Source organism: Lampris incognitus, chromosome 13 (assembly GCF_029633865.1).
Source record: "Lampris incognitus isolate fLamInc1 chromosome 13, fLamInc1.hap2, whole genome shotgun sequence".
Lineage (NCBI taxonomy): Eukaryota > Metazoa > Chordata > Actinopteri > Lampriformes > Lampridae > Lampris > Lampris incognitus.
Window position 1 is genome coordinate 37,279,126 of NC_079223.1, and position 20,941 is coordinate 37,300,066.

The 20,941-nt window shown below is 41.5% G+C and overlaps 2 protein-coding genes across 4 annotated transcripts in view; both read left to right on the top strand.

Moving 5' to 3' along the window:
• The first annotated feature begins 1,475 nt into the window (after positions 1-1,475).
• Positions 1,476-16,663, top strand: mtrf1l (mitochondrial translational release factor 1-like). Of its 3 annotated transcripts, none has more exons than XM_056292136.1 (9): positions 1,476-1,586; positions 4,778-4,923; positions 6,231-6,310; positions 10,343-10,447; positions 11,330-11,408; positions 12,170-12,333; positions 13,003-13,120; positions 13,390-13,526; positions 16,294-16,663. In XM_056292136.1, the coding sequence occupies exons 3-9, from the start codon at positions 6,245-6,247 to the stop codon at positions 16,498-16,500; spliced, it is 876 nt and encodes a 291-aa protein (XP_056148111.1). In that variant the 5' UTR covers positions 1,476-1,586; positions 4,778-4,923; positions 6,231-6,244; the 3' UTR covers positions 16,501-16,663. The 3 variants fall into 3 exon arrangements, with proteins under 3 accessions (XP_056148111.1, XP_056148110.1, XP_056148109.1); XM_056292135.1 differs by lacking the exon at positions 1,476-1,586 and adding an exon at positions 1,715-1,747; XM_056292134.1 differs by lacking the exon at positions 1,476-1,586 and having other exon boundaries at positions 4,067-4,923.
• A 2,124-nt stretch (positions 16,664-18,787) lies between these two features.
• LOC130122792 (deubiquitinase DESI2) overlaps positions 18,788-20,941 on the top strand; it is a 40,500-nt gene continuing 38,346 nt past the window's right edge. The window contains exon 1 of the mRNA XM_056291815.1: positions 18,788-19,376. Coding sequence (XP_056147790.1) covers positions 19,338-19,376 — 39 coding nt within the window. The 5' untranslated portion in view covers positions 18,788-19,337. The remainder of the gene's footprint in view (positions 19,377-20,941) is intronic.

The following is a 20,941-nucleotide window of genomic DNA, read 5'->3' on the forward strand; positions in this document are numbered from 1 at the left end:
GTTAACTTCCTTGCTGTGGGGCAAGCACACCATAAAGTCCACTCCTATAGAAAAATGGAGGATATAGGGGAAAGGGTTAGTTTAGGAATTACATATAATAGATGTCAGAATGGACCATTGAACCTTTTTGAGGCATTAGGACCTTAGCTCAATGAGAAAATAGTGAGAGAAATTAGCCATTTGATAACTGCAGTATCATGCCTGCAAGCAAGTCCAGGCCCCAACCTCTAATAACTGGCTTAATAAATATTGGCGTATATGAAATGGACCACTACATTCATGATAGTGTTAACCTGATGCTCTCGATGGTGACCACTAATAGGTTAGTTACACTGGGTCAGGAGCCAGGACATGGATTAATAGATAAACTATTTGTCTCAATTTGTGTTCACTGTCACTGTATAGAATTGCACAAGGCTCGTTAAACCATATTGTGTATTTTGGTGATGTTACTGCACAATCAAAATACTTCAAAAGTCACGACATCTTTAATTAATAACCTAAAACTGGAAGGCGTAAAATGTGACACCAACTAGAATTGACATTTGCCCAACCCTTGAGAATCCCAATCAGGCATTAATCATACTTGGCATTAGTTAAATCACATTTTAATGTCAGAAGATCTAATCCATAGACAATATCTTCACATGCAAGTACTTCTTTTTGGCGGGGCATGTATTTGGCGGAAAGTAACCACAGCTAACGTGAGCTTAGTTCGACAACGTTTAGTACACCATTGTCTAAAATGACTTGTATCCAAGAGTAAAAGCATCGTCTATAAACATATTCTGCTTGTGTCTTCATTAATTCTGTAAATTAAGTTAAGTGTCTTCAGACAGTGTTGGAGTGATTTAAATTTACGCGGGTAACGCATGTCCTGTCCCCTCTATTACGCAATTGATATCGATAACTTTCCCAAACCAGTAGGATGAAATCTTAAGTAGTGTAACACTAAATCTCAAATAACAAGCCGTTTATGGTACAAATCAAGCACGTTAATTGCCACAATGGATACTAAAATGTATCTGTAAGCTAAGCTGCGTATTACAAGCTGTAATAGGCAGCAAGTACATGTTGAACGACGCACGCAAGTGAGTGAAATGAAAGCTTCTTACCTTGTCTTTGCTGCCGTTATTTTTGTGTCTTTTTCCGATTGTGGATTCGTGCGTTCTTGCCCTTAAAATCGCTAAGCTAACTTTCTGGATGAGAGGGTACGACTATGCCAGTGCTACTCTCAAAGCAGAGTGGAAAAAGCGCCAGAGAATTTACGTTTGAAATTGGTGGCATAAAAGGCGCAAACCAATGGGAACGAAGCATGAGCGCTACCTTTAAATAACTGGCCATACGGTGAACAAGGACGAAACACGTGACACGATGACGCTAATATACCGCGTACTGACGCAATGACGCTAATATACCACGTGCTGACGTAATGACGTTGCTTTTTATAGCCAAAAACCCCCCTGTGGTTAAAAAAAAAATCCGTGGTAACATTTATGAACGTACTTAGTGGATAGCCTCTGAATTCTCGGCAAGGGATCTCCGCTAGATCGCCCTATACATGAATATATATTTGACAAAAGAGGGTGAGAATTTTTTTTCCTAACAGTAAAAGGACTGGTCCCAATGTTCACACCCTTCGGTGGAATGTATAGTGGGCTCTCTCACTGACATCAGGCGGGGGGGGGGGGGGGTTCAGGAACTCGGTTTGAGACAGCACAGCGTTTCAGCCTTAGTTACAATTACAGTAAGTAATGCCACGTGTATAGATCTATTATTCTTACAGTATCAAGTCAATTTGCTAATTCATTGAAGTCATTTTCGTCGATGTCATTCCTCTTTCCTTTACCATTAAAAATGAAAAATATATTAAGAGATTGTCCTAAAGAGTTTCTGAGACAAAGATCCAACATTGATAAAAACAATTGTATGACGCTGTACCACCGAGTTGCTTACGTCCCCACCGAAACAGCGGCCGGGGAAGGGGGGGGGACCCCACATTAAACAGGCCTTGGTTAAGTGTGGCTTCTCCCTATCAAGGATGTGCACATCCTCATCCTTGAAAGAGTGGCCGCTGGCCTGTAGATGTGTGTAGACTGCGTAGTCTTGGCTTGACGTGTTAGGATAACGCTGGTTTGAACAGGGAGTCACAGAGGCCATCTATGTGAAGAGGACACGACCATCCCTGAGCCGAGAGGGGCGCTAAGAGTACATCTGTCACCATCTTACAACGATGTGATTTGTCTTTATGCATGTGCAATAATCCAGGGAAGAAAATCAAAGAAAGTTGAATTAGTTCATCAGGATACAGCGTTTATTGACAGTTACGTTTCATCACACATCCAAGTGACCTCTTCAGTCTCAACTGACTGCAGCTATCCCCACCCTTATAAACAATACAGTGGCATAACGACCGAAATCAACTATCAGTTTCATATGCAAATATGGGCGTGACCATAAAATAAATTGCCACGTGTACTGTTCACAAAAGGATTGGGAATGTTTGCAGTCATAGTCGCTCTTATTCATCTTGCTATTATTCGTCTCTACAGGCGGCGTTGAAGCACTCACAGACAGTTGAATCAGTTCATGTGGACACGTTATTAGGAGAAATGTTTCATCACTCATCTAATGCCCCTTTTCCATTACATGGTACCGGCTCGACTCGACTCGCAGTGTCGTTTTCCATTACCGTAAAAGTGCCCCCTCGGTGTAGCTGGTCTGCACTGATTTTTGGTTACCCGATTTGACTGTTGAATATGCGTTATATACTGACAACGGTCAAATCGGGTGTTTTGGTACCCGTTCCATTTTTATTTTTTATTTCATTTATTTTTTTAAAACCTCGACAAAGGTGGTATCAGAAAAGTAGTAAAAGTTACCAAAATGCCGGTACTTTCCAGTAATGGAAAACGAAAAAGTCGAGTTGAGCCGGTACCATGTAGTGGAAAAGGGGCACAAGTGGCCTCCTCAGTCTCAGTTGACTGCAGGTATCCCCACCCTTACAAACAATGTGGCATAATGACCTAAAACAACGATCGGTTTCATATGCAAGTTGCCGTGACCATTAACTGGAGTTACAATGCCAATGTGTACTATCCACAGAAGATTGGGGAAAAGTTGCAATCACAGCATTGTAAGATGGCGACAGATGTACTCTTAGCCCCCCTCTCGGTTCAGGGAGAGTCGTTCCATCTTAACCTAGATGGCCTCTTTAACTCCCCTTCAAATGCTGTGACTGCTGTGTGATGAAACTTTTCTGTCAATAAACGTGGTGTCCAGATGAACTTATTCAACTCCCCAGCAACGCCCTCCAGCTCCTCCTGGGGGACCCCAAAACGTTCCCAGGCCAGATTGGGCATCTAGTCCCTCCAGCGAGTCTGGGTCTACCCCGGGGTCTCCCCCCAGTTGAACGTGCCAGGAAAACCTCCAAAGCAAGGCGCCCAGGAGGCATCCTAAACAGCTGCCCGAACCACTGGCTCCTTTCGACGCGAAGGAGCAGCTTGATTCCACTTTCTTTCTTTGAATTGTGTGTTTTGTGATTCTGATATCGAAACTTTAGAACATTTGTTCTTTACTTTTAATTATCATAGAGCCTTCTGGAAATCCTTTCAAAATTGTAAATCTGAAAAGGAATTTCAATTGCCCAAATTAGAATATAATAATATTAAAATTTGGAGTTATAATGGAGGATAAAAAAATGGAAATGATTACTGTGGCCAAAAGGTTTACCCATAGGTGTAAATTTATTAATAGCAGACCACCGTTCTTAGTCTTCATGAATGAGTTCACACATTTTAAGAAAGCACTATTGTTTTGTGAAATACTACAAAAAATGTTAATAGCTCAGTCTTTGAGTTTGACTGTTTATACTACGAACTTGTTATTGTAATGGCCAGACTTTGTTTATATTATGAAGGTATTAAAATCCTTTTCCGGGATAGCCCTTCCACGTATTATCATAATGAGGGCGACATCAAGGTTTAAACGTGTCGAGCCTGCTGTAATATATGTCGAAGAAGAAGCAATGTTGACTGCGCATGTGCACCCAATGCAATATGTCAGCGCCCATCTAATACAATCAAGTACTGTAGCTATACATATACCTAGTATATTTATATTCAAACTAAACAAATAATCGTTTTCCAGTGTTATGAACATGTTGGAACGAAAACAACTTTGTTATATATCCAACCGAGTATTTTCGGTGGCGGGAACCCAATTCAAACGTTTATAATGTCCCCTCAAGAGCTCAAGGTATTTTAAACTTGTAAGATGTGTTGCTTACTGCTGCTCAGCTATCTTCTTTAAAGTGCCTTAATTTTTTGAAGGGGTGATAGTTTTGTAGATCGTAACCCTGCCCCCACCATAGCAAGGCAGGCCAGCCATACGCTACATTTCGTTCGCTGTGCTTATTGCTTATGTATTTGTGCAGCAAAGTCAATCTTTTAGCCAAAGCTGCATTACAGATGGCCTTCAGGGGCGCAGTCAACCTAACGCCCGGGCGGGAAGGATGTATCTTAAATCTGCTAATCCCTCGTTTTAAAAAGTCGGCAAATACGATCCGTCCACCAGCACATCGAACAGGTCTATTAAGTGGCTTTCATCAGCGCCCTCGTGATGAAAGCCAAAGCCTCGTTAGAACTCTGCACACCGGTGTGCCGCTGTATGTGACTAAATTATTAACAGTTGAAGACATCTTCGCCATGGACTCCTTGAAGAACTATTTAAAGAAGATTGATGGGGAGTACAGTGAATGTTTGCAAACAATCAACAGAATCCTGCAAGAGGGGCAGCAGGACTGCGAGGAGGATCTGAGGGCAAAGAGGACTAAACTGTCCCTGTCGGCACCGCTCATCCAGAGCATCAGAGCGTTGGAAACCAAACAAAAGGAGGTGGCGGAAACAGAGTCACTCTTAAAAGGTGAAACCACATTCATGTCTTGGGGAAACATTTTTGTATGTTTTAGACTGGGTCAAAGCTCAATATTAGTTTTTCAGCGAAAAAAAAAGAAGATCTAACAATATGTAGTTGATCTCCAATGCTACCAGCAATGCAAATGAGCATGCCACACTCCCTTTACTCCCCACAAGGAAACCTAACCTATCCGCCTTGTCTCAAAAAGGCCAAAATGCTGAGTCAGCCATAGAGTAATGCCTCATGAGATGGTAAGGTTTTGATGTTTGTTCAAAGACATTGCAGTTGGGGGGGATGTTTGCTTACACACGGACTTGAAATCAGGATTTCCTGTGGAAAGCTGGTTTCACCTACCAATTAGGCTTGTTTGCTTCACAAATATTTGGTGGGAAAATACAGTGGCATGTCAGTGCTGTTGCTCATCCAGATAGGATACTGTTTCTTGGCCTCATAGAGTAGAGTTTTTCTCTTCTAATAGTCTTTATTTGAAGCAAAAATGGCAAGCTCTCAGACTTGCAGAGCTACATTTTGTTATTCACTAGACAGTTTCATTCTATAAATTTAATCAGGAGAAATTAGGTCAAAGCATTACAGTGATATGGAGCACTGTGTATGGTTATTAGTCCATTTGTGCAATCAGTTTACAAAGCCAAGAGGGAGATATGTAATAAGGCATCATGCCCTCACCACTCAATTTATTTGCCAAGTAAGTTTTTACATACCAGGACTTTGATTGGGTTCATTGTGTACTTGGACTCAGACATAAGGCAGGCTTTAAGAGCAGTGATATTAAAAATAAAAAGGTCATAAGAAAAAAAAGCCAAACATTAGTTTTTATAAGAAGAAATGTAATGTAATGGTGTCCTGTTTATCAGAATTCGTCATCTTTTTGTGTACAAAACGTAGTTTAAATAGTTGAGTAAAGTCAGTGGTATCAATGCAGAGAGTAATCTGTCGTTAGGTATTGGCCAGGCTTTATCTCATGACCAAAAAATATCTAACTCCCCCTTTCCCCTCAGTAAAACTTTAGTTTATAGGGAAAAGGACCTTCTGTCTTTTTTTTTCAATCTTAGTCATTCAGGTGTTGGTTACAGCATAGCCCACTTGTCTGCATTTTGTGTTTTTTTTATTATTATTATTCATTATTTTGATTTGAAATAATTTATCCCCAATGCAGGAAATTTCATTTTGCCTGAAGGGTCAGTCGGTTTGTAAAAGGATCTTTTTACTAGGTCTGACTGCACAAGAGGGAGCCCAGTCCCTTTGGCTAGGGCAGGACCTCTTCATAATGGGTCCATTGTGCCTTCTTACAGATGAAGACCCAGACATGCGGGAACTGGCTGACTTGGAGAAGGAAGGTTTCCAAAAAGATATCCACAATCTGAGGCAAAAGGTAGAAATATGATGAAGCATTAAGTATTGTAAAATGCAAATGATACTATAAATTGCTGCAATCTAAAACCATGAGAATATGGACGAAAGCTACAAATAAGTATCAGTGTCTCATATTTAGAGTGATTGCTTCATCAAGAAATTCAGTCGTATGAATGCATCTGACTTTGAGAATGTTTAGTTAGTATTTTTAGTGAATTTGTGCTCCTTTCTAATTTTTCTATATTTTTATATTTTTTGAGGGTTTTTTATGTGAAAACTGTCCCAATAGAAATGAAACACAGAAGGTTTGGAATAACGAAGAGTGTATTGAACGTTGATGTCATCATTCACTCGTGGCTGCTCATAGATCTATGATGAATGCTAAATTATTTTGAACATGTAAACAAGCAGGATATAACATACAGATAATCCCTTGCCAGTAATTTGAAGTGATCAACAAATCCACACATCAAACTCAGCGAGCAAATCTCCATATACACTAGATTATTTGTTACATGTTTGCAAAGGAGTCGGAGGAAGTATACACTTATTTTTTCCTACCCTTTCTCACTTACTCGAGTTAATTCAGCTACTATACATTACAAAAAGAAAAAGAAAAAAATACATAGATATATATATAATTTTGTTAAAAGAAACACTCAATATGATAGGAAACGTGCTCAACAAATAAGGAGCAAAATAATCCAGGGATTCAAATAAATTCTTTATGAGACAGTACCAGCTTGTTTCATGCCATAAGCAATCATCATCATATATATATCATCATCAGCCGCTTCTCCGGGGTCGGGTCGCGGTGACAGCAAGCTAAGTAGGCCACACCAGACGTCCCTCTCTCCAGCAACGCCCTCCAGCTCCTCCTGGGGGATCCCAAGACATTCCCAGGCCAGATTGGACATTTAGTCCCTCCAGCGAGTTCTGGGTCTACCCCGGGGTCTCCCCCCAGTTGGCCGTGCCCGGTATAACTCCAAAGGAAGGCACCCCGGAGGCATCCTAATCAGATGCCCGAACCGCCTCAACTGGCTTCTTTTGACGCGAAGGAGCAGCGGCTCTACTCTGAGCTCCCTCCAGATGTCCAAGCTCCTCACCCTATCTCTATAGCTGAGCTCAGACACCCTATGGAGGAAACTCATTTCAGCCGCTTGTATCTGCGATCTCCCCCTTTCGGTCACTACCCAAACCTCATGACCATAGGTGAGGGTTGGAACAAAGACTGACTGGTAAATTGAGAGCTTTGCCTTCTGGCTCAGCTCCCTCTTCACCACAATGGTCCGGTACAACATCTGCATTACTGCTGATGCTGCACCAATCCACCTTACAATCTCCCACTCCATCCTACCCTCAGTCGTGAACAAGACCCCGAGATACTTGAACTCTTTCACTTGAGGCATCAACTCATCCCCAGATAGCCACTCAGTGTCATATAAAGGAAAATGGAAAAAAATGTAATTAGGAATGTTTGGAGATAAGTAAAAACTTTAACAGCTAACACAACTCTTCATCATCCCTATATCTCTTGATAATCAGTCCTTTGTTCTTCTTGAACTGCGTAATGTTTGCACTTTGTTTGAGTTCCATGCTCAGACTGTTCCACAATTTTACCCCACAGTTTGCTCTCCAGAGTTGTTCGAACATGTAATTTCTTGTAGTTTAATTTCTCTCTCAAATTATATTCCCCTTTTCTAACTGAGAGTATTTTTTGTGTGTTACTCGGTAGTAGATTGTTTCTTGCTTTGAACATTATTTGTGCTGTATTAAATTCTATGAAATCCCTGAACTTCAAGGCACTTGACTTTAAAAACAGCTTGTTGGTGTGTTCATGATATCCTACATTATTAACTATCCTTGTGGCTCTTTTTTTGTAGCATACATAATGGTTGTAGGTTGGTTTTGTAGGTGTGCAATGATTTATGATCCAGAATGTCACTTGCTTTTCTCATGACTATAATGCTCCTTGACAGTTTCGCTCGCACATATGTTATGTGAGGTTTCCAGCAGATTTAGTGGTCTAGTATCACACCTAGAATTTTATTTAATATATTCGTTCTAGTTGGACATTGTCTAAGTCATTCCCAAACAACATACTTTGTTTTGTCCTGATTTAAGGATAATTTGTTTTTGTCAAACCACCGTTTTAATTTTTCCATCGCTATTGTGGTCACCTCCAAAAGCTGCTGTAAATTCACACCAGAACAAAATATATTCGTGTCATCAGCAAATAAAAAGAATTTCAATATTTTTGATATCTTGCATATATCATTCAAGTACATAATGAACAGTTTTGGACCTTAAACTGACCCCTGGGGTATACCACAAGTAATATCCATGCACGCATGACAATTTGTGTTCACCTATCATTACAAACTGCTGCCTGTCACTTAAATAGCTTCTTAGCCAATGCTATACCACCCCTCAGATTCCGTACCTTTCCAATTTATCTATTAATCTATTGTGATCAATGGTGTCAAAGGCTTTTTTTTAGGTCTATAAATATTCCCACAGCAAACTTTGTTTGGTCTATGCAGTTAGTTATTTCTTCAGTTAATTCAATGAGCACCAGAGATGTCGATCTGTCTGGTCGAAAACCAGATACACTGAAGCACAGGCGGAGTTTGACATTCGAGCCAGGGGGGGCAAAACCCCCCAAAAACTCACTGTAACAGCTGAGACCTGGCCTACCACCCCGGGAACACAGCACGAGCAGATATGGACAAAACAACCATGTTAAATAAACATATATGTTTATTTTTAAAGCAGATTTGAAATTACATCGTAACAATTTAACAATTCGCCTTTATGAAATCCAATCACGGCACGGCTGTCATGGAACGCAACAGACACAATGTGGCGGAGCGCCCCGACGCTTCAACATTAAACTAAACGCAACAGCGCCAACGTAACTGCAGTCCTAAATCAAAGGGGGCATCTCCAGGAATTAAGGAAGTGTTCGACTTACAGTCTGTTGAGACGCTTCTCCAAACGCAGCAACGAAGCGCAATCACCATAAGACGTTAAGGTAAAAGATCCGCATTTTGCCGTAATCCAATGACACGAGAAAAGGTAACCAGCGATCAGTAGATCCACAAAAAGGGTCACGGTGTCTCCAGCGAGGAGGCCTACGCGCGTCACCGTCACAAGCCAGCTGCGAACGGGTGAGCAAGGGGCCTGTTCACTGCGCTACCTAGTTCGGCTCGTGCCTCTGCGGGGTGACCGTCAGGACTGCTAGCAGTTGCTGCTAATCCTTAGCTGCTCGAAGTTTCCTCCAAGTTCACAGCAGTATCGTTTTGCCCATCGTCATCATCGGTTATTGATGTTTGTGTTGTATCCTTGTTAGATCCCGATGGCTGACCATTTGTGTCGTCTGGAGCTCGACGTTTTAAAAATCTCCTTATGCCCATATTTTCGTGCCGACTAGCTAACCACAACGTTATTACCCATGTATGCTAGCTGAGCATCGCTGGTTCGATTTACGTCAGCGTACGTGTCACTCGTCACATGACCCAGAGCCCTGGAGATTTTTTTTTTTTACTAAAGCAGTATATGAACTCAGATGTATTACTTAGTACCATTTAGTTGTTTTGTGTTATTTAAAATATTGATAAAATATCTGGTCATGCCAAATGTAATTATTCCACTCATTTTTGAAACAATGCAATTACCCATTTCAGCCACCAGAGGGGGCAGTGCTCCACCTGCCCCCCCCCTCCCCGCAAACTCCGCGCACGCCCTGAAGTTACAATTCAGCTGAAGCACGGGCAAAGAATTTGTTCACGAACTTTGGCATTTTCTGGTGTTCTTTGTTTTCCATGTCGTGACAGAAACAGCATAGATCCTCCAGTCAAACATATATTGCAAAATAATCCTGTTTTGTGTGTGTGTGATCAATACCAATACGATTAATGTAGACATTGCTTCTTTCTTTCTTTCCTTTTCTGTCTTTGATTCATCTCGACCCGGTTATTCCGTTTTTTACTTTCTTATTGACTCAATATTCCACTGCCTCTCTGTAAATCAATATGTTAACACTGATCAGATCCTGGAACTGCTGATCCCAGAGGAGGAGGTGGACTTGAGTGATCTTGTTCTAGAGGTCACAGCAGGGGTTGGAGGTCAAGAGGCCATGTTGTTCACAGCTGAGGTTTCTATAAAGTTTTATCTTATTTTATTTGTATTATTTAAATTTTATTTATATTTATCCAGGTTTATCCTGATCATACCAACTAGTACTACTATTCTGGGCTGCTCCCATTAGGGGTTGCCACATCGTATCATCCGTTTCCATCGCTTTCTGTCCTCTGCATCTTCCTTTGTTACGCCAGCCACCTGCATGTCCTCTCTCAACACATCAATAAACCTCCTCTTTGGCCTTCCTCTTTTCCTCTTGCCTGGCAGCTCCATATTCAGCATCCTTCTCCCAATATACCCAGCATCTCTCCTCTGCACATGTGCAAACCATCTCAATCTCACCTCTCTTGCTCTGTCTCCAAACCATCCAACCTGAGTTGTCCCTCTAATATACTTGTTACTAATCCTATCCTTCTTTGTCACTCCCAAAGAAAATCTTAGCATCTTCAACTCTGCCGCCTCCTGTCTTTTCATCAGTGCCACTGTCTCCAAACCATATAACATAGCTGGTCTCACTACCATCTCGTAAACCTTCCCTTTCTCTCTTCCTGGTACCCCTCTGTCGCAAATCCCTCCTGACTTCTCTTTCCCACTCCCCGTTACTTTGAACAGTTGAACCCAAGTATTTAAACTCATCTACCTTCTTCACCGCTACTCCTTACATCCTCCCTATTGTTCAGACATATGTATTCTGTCTTGCTCCTACTGACTTTCATTCCTCTTCTCTCCAGTGCATATCTCTTGATCATATCAACAATGTCTTGAATCAGTGAATATTTGTATAGTTACGTGTTTGCTTTTCTGAATAAAAACAAAAATAATCACGATGTGAATTTTTTTTAAACAATGCCAAATATTTTGTGACTCGTATATATTTTTTTCCTTTCCATCACAGGTGTTTGACATGTACCAGGGTTTTGCTCAGCACCATGGCTGGGCCTTCGATATCCTAGAATACATGACTAGTGATATTGGTTGGTGGTTACACACACACACACACACACACACACACACACACACACACACACACACACACACATGCACACACATGCACAGGGTCAGTCAGTCAGACAGACAATCATTAACAGCTTTAATCACTGACTTACTCTCTCATACAGCCTACACACCATTTTCCCTTTTGACAAATCTGAGTATCTGAGACCAAACAGCAGGGGCTCTGTCTCAAAATGACATGTTCAGCTACGAGAAGGAAAATTGTATTTATATGACAACTTGTCATATAAAACAACTGCTAACAAGAAAGTAAAATGGCATGGATAATTGAACAAGCTATGTGACATGGATTCTGTAGTTTCCCCTCATGCAGTTTTTATTATGCGGCTATTCTGGGGGCTTTTTTCTTCCTTTTTGTCTTGCACTCTGTTCAAAGATAAATATTGTTTACTTAATCTTATTCCTTTGATATTCCTAGATACTGTTAGATTTTAAGATACTTTTTTTCTAGATGTTATCTAGAAACTCTTGTCTGCATGCTTCCCCTACTTGCTACCTCCAACCCCATCTAGTCCAAATTCCATGAATGTACAAACTTATTTGGTAAACACAAGAACTTACATTTGATAATGATCTAAATTCATGGAAAAGTTCACTTTTGTAGATAAAACCAACCTTGTTTCTGAAATATTAACTAATAAATGTTAGACAAGCGTTTTGTCTTAAAATGTATATACAGCATTTGGAAATGAAAGCTTTTTTTTTTTTGGTGTGTGTTTAGGAGGACTGCGGCATGCATCCGCCAGCATCAGTGGCCCCCAGAGCTACAAGAGGATGAAGTATGAAGCGGGGGTCCACCGTGTTCAGAGGATCCCCAAGACTGAGAAACAGGGACGCACGCACACCAGCACCATGACAGTAGCTGTGCTGCCCCAGCCAACAGAGGTAATACGTGGGTGGATGGTCTGACAGACAGACAGGTAGCCAGACAGACAGACAGATAGCCAGAGAGACAGATAGCCAGACTGATATTAGACTTTCTTCTGGGCGAGAATGTCGTTTGTCTTTTGTTGAATGCCTTTATCTGGGGCAGTGATTCTAAACCCATCCCTTAAGTACCGTCAATACTGAATGTTTTGTATTCTGCCAGGTAATTCACTACACTGACATAGGTTGGTATGGTAGATGGTGGCTGTGTTGATAAACCAAATCAGTTAATTTATTATCTGATTATTACATTATTATTACAGCAGTAGTGTATAACACCTAGTACAAGACAAGTAGACAGTATTTGCGATGATTGCACAAGTACTTCCCCCAAAGCAACATAAATGCTGCAACAACACCAAATAACCCAAATTAAGGTTCATCATTTCCATGGCTAAAATAGTTGATATGCTCATGTGCGCCACCAGCTTCTTTCAGTTTAGTAAAGCAAATGTGCAGACGTGCAATACACTACTTGCTCATCACTCCCAAAGAGCGAGTATTTGGTGAATTCAAATACAAGTAAATATTCCATGTGCAAATATGCATCGCAATTATTATTATTAACAAATCCCTGGGCGGGCTTGTGTTGTGCGTCTATGTGTGTCTCTGACTGTTCTCTTTCAGATCTCTTTCACAATCAACCCTAAGGACCTGAGGATAGAAACTAAAAGGGCTAGTGGGGCTGGGGGCCAGCATGTCAACACCACAGACAGCGCAGTGAGGATAGTTCATCTGCCGACAGGTAACCACAGGAAAAACACTGTTCACTGTCAACTACGCAGTAGCTTATTAGAGACAAAACCCTGAATGCTTGGGTTAATTAAATGATGGGTATTAGTTATTGCCTCAAAGGTTCAGAAGTATTGAGATCTTTTAAACCTAATTTCTAACTTGTGTCCTAATCTTTAACCCTCACAGCACTCATAACAATGACTGAGTCAAACTGAATTGTGTGTGTGTGTGTGTGTGTGTGTGTGTGTGTGTCCGTGTCTGTGTCTGTGTCTGTGTTAGGTGTGGTCTCGGAGTGCCAGCAGGAGCGGTCCCAGATTAAAAATAAGGAGAAGGCCATGAAGATTCTAAGGGCGAAAATCTACAGCATGAAACTGGAGGAGGAGACCAACAAACGTTACAATGCACGCAAAATACAGGTAGGACACGATGTAAGACCAAATCCAGAAGGCAAAGAGAGAGTTTGACACACACAGATTTAGGGTTAATTTCACGTACAGCATAAAGGTTTAATGGCAGCATACAGGTAAAACAGATTTAATCCAGTATAGATACAGTGGATATAAAAAGTCTACACACCCCTGTTAAAATGGCAGGTTTTTGTGATGTAAAAAATGAAACCAAGATAAATTGTCAGAACTTTTTCCACTTTTTTTTAAAATTGCAACATATACAAAATAAAGTGAAAAACAATCAGAAACATTTTAGTGGGAAAAAAGAAACATATAAGGTTTACAATGATCTGGTTGCATAACTGTGCGCACCCCATAAACTAATACTTTGTTGAGGCACCTTCCCCCCCTCCCCCTTTTTTTTCTCCCAATTGTACTTGGCCAATTACCCCACTCTTCTGAGCCATCCTGGTCACTGCTCCACCCCCTCTGCCGATCCAGGGAGGTCTGCGGACTACCACATGTCTCCTCTGATACATGTGGAGTCGCCAGCTGCTTCTTTTCACCTGACAGTGAGAAGTTTTGCCAGGAGGACGTAGCACGTGGGAGGATCATGCTATTCCCCCCAGTTCCCCCTCCCCCCTGAACAGGCGCCCTGACCGACCAGAGGAGGTGCTAGTGTTGCGACCAGAACACATATCCGCATCTGGCTTCCAACCCACAGACATGGCCAATTGTGTTTGTAGGGCTGCCCGACCAAGCCAGAGGTAGCATGGGGATTTGAACCGGCGATCCCCATGTTGGTAGGTAACAGAATAGACCACCACACCACCCAGACGCCCTGTTGAAGCACCTTTTGATTTTATCTGTCTTTTTGGGTGAGAGTCTATCAGCTTGGCTAATCTTGACTTGGCAATATTTTCCCACTCTTCCTTGCAAGAACGTTCTAGATCCATCAAATTTCAAGGGCATCTCCTGTGCACAGCCCTCTTCGGGTCACCCCACAGATTTTCAATTGGATTCAGGTCTAGGCTCTGGCTGGGCCTTTGTAAAACATTGAGCTTCTTTTGGTGAAGCCATTTCTTTGTTGATTTGGATGTATGCTTTGGGTTTTTATTGTGCTGAAAGGTGAAATTCATCTTCAGCTTTCTTGCAGACACCTGAAGGTTTTGTACCAAAATTGACTCATATTTGGGGCTATTCATGATTCCCTCCACCTTGAACAAAGCCCTACTTCTGGCTGAGGAACAGCAGCACAAAAGCATGATGCTGCCACCACCACGACTTCACTGTGGGTATGGTGTTCTTTTGGTGATCTGCTGTGTTGATTTTGTGCCAAACATACCATTTGAAATTATGGCCAAAAAGTTCAACCTTGGTCTCATCAGGCCACAACACATGGTTTTGGGAGACTAGATGTATCTTTCTGCAAAATTTAACAGGGTTTGGATTTTTTTTTTTATGTGAGAAGACTTCCGTCTTGCCACCTACTCCATAGCCCAGACAAAAATACAGGAGGTTGTTGTCACATGTAGGGAGCTTCCCAGAAATTCCTGCAGCTCCTTTAATGTTGCCATAGGCCTCTTGGCAGCCTCCCTGGCCAGTTTTCTCCTTGTCTTCATATTAACTTTTGAGGGACAGCCTGCTCTTGGTAAAGTTACTGCTGTGCCATATTTTCTCCACTTGTTGATGATTGTGTTCACTGTGTTCCATGGTATATCGAATGCCTTGGAAATTATTGCGTACCCCTCCCCTGAATGAGATCACGTTCATGCTTTATAAGCTCTTTTTGGACCACGGCTTTTGCAACCAAGATGTCAGGAAAATCATACAGGAACAGCTGAACTTTATTTGGGGTTAATCAGAGTCAGTACAATTGATGGCAGATGTATACTAACTACTATTTCAAGATGGAAGATTAGATTGTGACAAGTCTGAATGTGATTGGTTAATTCTGGATACAACCACATCCCCAGTTATAAAAGGATGTGCATACTCATGCAACCAGGTTATTGTAAGTTTTGTATTTTTTGTATTTTTTTTCTAAAATGTTTCCGTTTTTCACTTTATTTCTATGGGTTGCAATTTAACATTAAGGTTGGAAAAAGTTCTGACATGATTTCATTTTTCTTCTTTTTTTACATCACTAAAACTTGCCATTTTAATAGGGGTGGGTGGGTAGACTTTTTAAATCCACTGTATATACCAATTAAGACACCTAAAAAGTGATGGCAAATGTAATAAGGCAGCAATCCAACATCCTTTTTTTAGGAACAAGTGGCGAGTTGGAGAGTTCATTTTATTTGCAATTTCTGAGACATTGATGTAATACAAAATCCAACAGGGATGAATGCAGATAATGCAAAACAATGGTAGATGAGATATAGAATGCAAGTTAATAGTCATATATACAAAAGAACTATAGCTAACAGCTACAGCATAAAATAGAATAGAAGAAGGAATCCCCAACTCAAAAATCCACAACAGCAAAACGTTACTTAAAGCAAGATATAACAAGGAAAAATAGACATATGAAAATGGGTAAGAAGACAAAACTGTAAAATGATTAAACTTTACAAGACATGCAAGTAGGATCCATAACATGTCTTCAAGTCATGTTATAATGGAACAGGTAAAGCCAACATCCAGGGACAGCTAAAATGGAAATGTACAAGCAGGAAGAATACTGTTTCTAATAGACACTTGTATTTTCTTTATATTTAGTGACGGATGAAGAAATCTAGCCACCAAAGAGTAATTGCAACCTAACCTACCACACTCCCTGCTCCTCCAGGTTGGCACCAAAGGCAGATCAGAAAAGATTCGGACCTACAACTACGCTCAGGACCGAATAACAGACCATCGGATCACAATGACAGTGCACGATGTCAGGAGTTTCCTGACAGGAGAGGATCTCCTGGAGGAGATGAACTCCTCCCTGCAGGAGTTCTCTAACCAGGAGATCCTCATGGATATCCTTGGAGAAAATGATCAAGATTAATCCTGACTTCACTTTTTGTTGACCCGGTAAACATTATAGATGTACGCATGGAACGCAGTTGTCTCGGGATATTTTCTTTATTTAAATCCTAAGTGATATTCTACATAAAAATTGGTTTAGAAGGACTGAAAGAATCTTGATGTTGTTCCATTGTCAAATAAAATACTCCCGCCTACCAAGACTTCAAGAAGGTTAATTTCACTCAAAATAGATGCCTAGTTTTAAATCTAAAATGACAATCCAGGAGTGAATATACAAGATTAATACATTGACAGAAAATATTTTTGATCATGATGGTGAAGCTTTAATCATTAAGCTTTTTGTTTCTTTAACTTAGTGATCATGCTAGTTAAGCATGTAGACAGTGATTATAAACCAGTAAAGGCACTACTTCGACTTCAGAAACTTTCATTTCACTATCTATTGGCGCAAGGTCAAAATTGAAATAAACATAACATGATTAAGGAAGTTAAAATAGATTTTTGACTGGTTGAAATTTTTGATATCACAAAGGGAAATTTAACAAAGTGAAAACTGAATTTGTGATATCAAAGAATATATAAGGTTAAAAGCTAAAGTGGCTTGCCACACAGCCATAGCTGGCTAGTGTGAGCAAACAAACTCACTCTTCTGAGCCATGTGAGATAACAAATAGCAATGACAAGTTCACTTGCATTATAGTACAGCTAATTCAGTCATGTTCAATAGCTGCATAGGCTGCAAGTGACCTTTCCCCAGTGTAGCAGACATCTGAGTCTGGTGGTGGTGGTGGTGGTGGTGTGTGTGTGTGTGGGGGGGGGCGCACTGAACTTTTAAATTTGAGCTGAAAGAGGCAGCCAAGATAGACAGAGCGACAGATGTAGATGCTTTTTTGATCCCCAGGGGAAAATTGTTTTGCACTGGTAATAGAAACAAACACTAATGTTCAAGAAAAAAAAAGTTACATACCAAACAACGGTGGTTTGGTTGCATGGTGGTATATGTAATGAATAGGGGGTACAGTTTTACAAAAGAGCCATCATGTAACATTAATACAGTTTAGTAAACATTACTAACATGAGAAATGAGCATGAGTAAAAACAGGTGAAAGTAATGCTTACATTGAGGTAAAAACGAGTGAAAATTACAAAAATGCTGATAGAGCCACATCTGGCCTCACAGTCAATGAGGGTTCAAACCCCTCCTCGTTAACTGATATGCATGCTGTACAGGCTGACAGGAGTTGTGCAGTCTGATGGCAGCTGGAATAAATGACTTGTATCTTTAACTGGAACAGCGTGGGGAAATCCAAAGACACCCAAGTTCTGCTTTTGATTATGATTTTGTTGTGATGATTCAAGGGGTAGTTTGGCAATGATAAATACTGGAGAAACAGAACACTAGAAGTCTCTTGTGCCATGTGATCGCCACCTGGGGTGGCAGGGAGGATGGCGACCATCCTCATTTCTGTCCCTGGGATCAATTTCTGAACTCTGACCCTGTTCCTGGCCCTTACACCGCCATGTAAACAAACACACACAAACAAAATGAGTTGGAGGAATGGGATATTTGGTCAAAGTTTTATTCCCCGTGCTCCCTCGTGCATTTACTTCTAACGGCATTGCTTTTACAGAGCACAAAAAGGCAATTAGCATGTGATGCCTTTTGTGTTCTGATCCGTTAGTTGAAGACGTGCCACATATAAAACATATTTTATGTGCAAGCCTTCATTGTTTAACTTTACTTATATATTGCAAAGCAGCTCCCTTTCTCCATTTGGTGTATTCGTTTTTCTTCTTTGCACACCTTTTCCTACACATTTTGGAGCAGTGGCATCCCATTGTGTGCTATGGAGGTCCGTGTGTATGCAGGCTTTTCGTTCCAGTCCAGCACTGCGCCAGCTGGTTTCACTAAGTCCTCCTTACTGGTGGTAAATTGTGTTAAATTGGTAAAATCAGCTGGTGCGGCGTTTTTATAGGAAAGAAAACACGGCACAAACACGGACCTCCATGGCACATAAATGGAGAGCAGAGGGAGATATTTGTTGAGTGTTGTATGTATGTATGTATGTATGTATGTATGTATGTATGTATGTATGTATGTATGTCAGCTGGCGAGGTGCCAATAGCTTCTTTTTTTGGTTGCGGGTCCGACGTAAGAACTACATGATCCACAACCCTCCGGGGCGCTGCAGGTCGCCAGGCTCGACCAGTCGGGTGTCGATTCATCGTCCCGCTCCCCTCGCCCACTTCCCTCCGTCCGGCTCGCGCTCCAACAGCCGCATCCTCCCTGCCAGCGCCACCGTTAGCTAGCGAGGGGAGATGGTAGCTAGTCAATTTCGGCGGAGAAAAAAAAAAGAACACTTCTCGGCATCTCAAAACGACGTTATTTCGCCGAGGAGCTAATCGAGGAAAATGACTTTTAGGCATTCCCCTGTTAATTCCACGCCGAGAAGACAATTTTCCTCCGAGAAGTTCCCCCTTTCGCCCTCCGAGCCTTGGCAGCTAAACCGGGCTAGCGGAGCCGGATCATTTTGATGAGCGACTCGCCCGGATCGGCCGTTCCGTCGCTTCTTCTTCTTCTTCTTCTTCTTTTTGTGTGGGGGAACATTTGAACAAAGCCCCTTCCATGCTGGACGATAGCGTCCACCAAACTTTTCGCATCTGGTGGTGAGATTAAGTTCGCGAGCCGAACAGCTGTTTCAGTATTGCCCGGAGCGAAGGAACAGCCTGTTTCGGGAAAACCAGAGTTGCATTGCGCACGGAAGAGAGGAGGAGGAGGAGGAGGGGGGTGTGTGTGTGGAAAGAGAGACCCGTTAAGACGAAGGGACCCAGGGGCAGAAAATTATTTTGCCAGTGATGGCAAGCGAGCCGATAATCCTAAACGTTTACGATATGGTAAGTTGGTTGCCTATTATTTGCTTGACAGTAATAGAAAGATGAGTGTTTTAACTTGCGAGCTGCTTCATTACAAACTGTTAAGTGGGCAATGCTTGAACTCACCGACATCCGAGATGTGTGACGTAGCCTCGTCTTGACACTATCATAATCATAACAGGAATGTGGTGTTTATAATGACTTGGGTGTAACCTACCAAGGAGGTGGCAACGTGTCCCCTGACTCGTTTAAATAGTGGAATTGACCATTGTTGTGAACAGAGACTTTGCCCTGGACCGTCACCGAGAACAGGTCCATTGTGTTAGAACTACCAATTTAGTGCTGCAGATACCAGTGCCAAATGAACGAGGGAGGTGTTGGTTGCTACAACCAAAACTAGCGGCAAAGACAATGGCAGGCGTGAAACGGAGACCAGAAATAACCTCAACCTCTGCTTCCCCTCAGCAAGGAGAGGTAGAAGTTGTAGTCAGCACACAAGTGTGAGTCACAGGGAGGGACGCTGAGTGATCCTTAAATGAATCACCGATTGTTGTTGATTGCTTCATTGCAGCCTTGTTACACCTTTACCAGGGTGTTTGTGATTACTCCGAAATTTTGCAGAAAGCCGCATCCGGCCACTAAGTCTTAGCAGTGTTATCCAAATAGATTGCGTCTTATCCTCCAGTCTCACATTACTCCTGGAAGTTAAACTAAGAACAATGCAACTGTTTGTCCACAAGCCAGGCAGGTACATTTTAAACCTTACCGTCCACTTCCGTAGTTTAACTGACCATCTACAGTTTTAGATCAGGGTTGGTTACCCGCCATAGTGGCTGGCTGCCAGATTAGTTTTAAGACATACCCTACATGTAACCCCAAACACCCATATGGGCCCTGACTTTTGCCTCATAATCTTGTCCAGGTTTCATCAGTGGACATGCTTTAGTACCTTTGTAAAGTTACAGTTTTTCATTACTAATCTATCCGGATCCTCGCTACCTGTACATATAGCCATTTGTCTTTTACAGAGATTACGTTTTTCTGGTGTTTTCATGTTTATATGCATTTATTATATCCCAGCCTTTTATGCAAAGGTTAAGCTCAGAGTAGGTAAATCACAAGTTTAAGGGCAACATAAGATTAACATACAGGCCGACAAAGTCATGAAATCATCACATCAACATGTGTAAGGGAATACTTCTCCAGTTTTCTACAGAACAAAGTATCTCATCCCAAATGATAAAAGTTACCTGACTGATCACAGCGAAAAACCAACCAACTTGTGCACCAAATTAAAATCCTGGGTTTTTACTGGGATTGCCTTTGGTGTGAAAATGCCTACCTTAAAATCCTGAGAAATCTGTCTGGATAGAGCACAGCAATCTTCCTGGAAATTGCCACTGCTTTTTCCTGGTATTGTGCTGGTATGAAAGGGTCCCTCACAGAATCCCAGCATTTGCACGTACAATGTGCTGTGTTTGACACTTTACAAACACACAACCAGTGAAAATAAACATCCATGTTACAGATAAGCATATGCAAAGATGAATGCTTCACATTTAAAAAAAACCTAGTATTTATCTTTG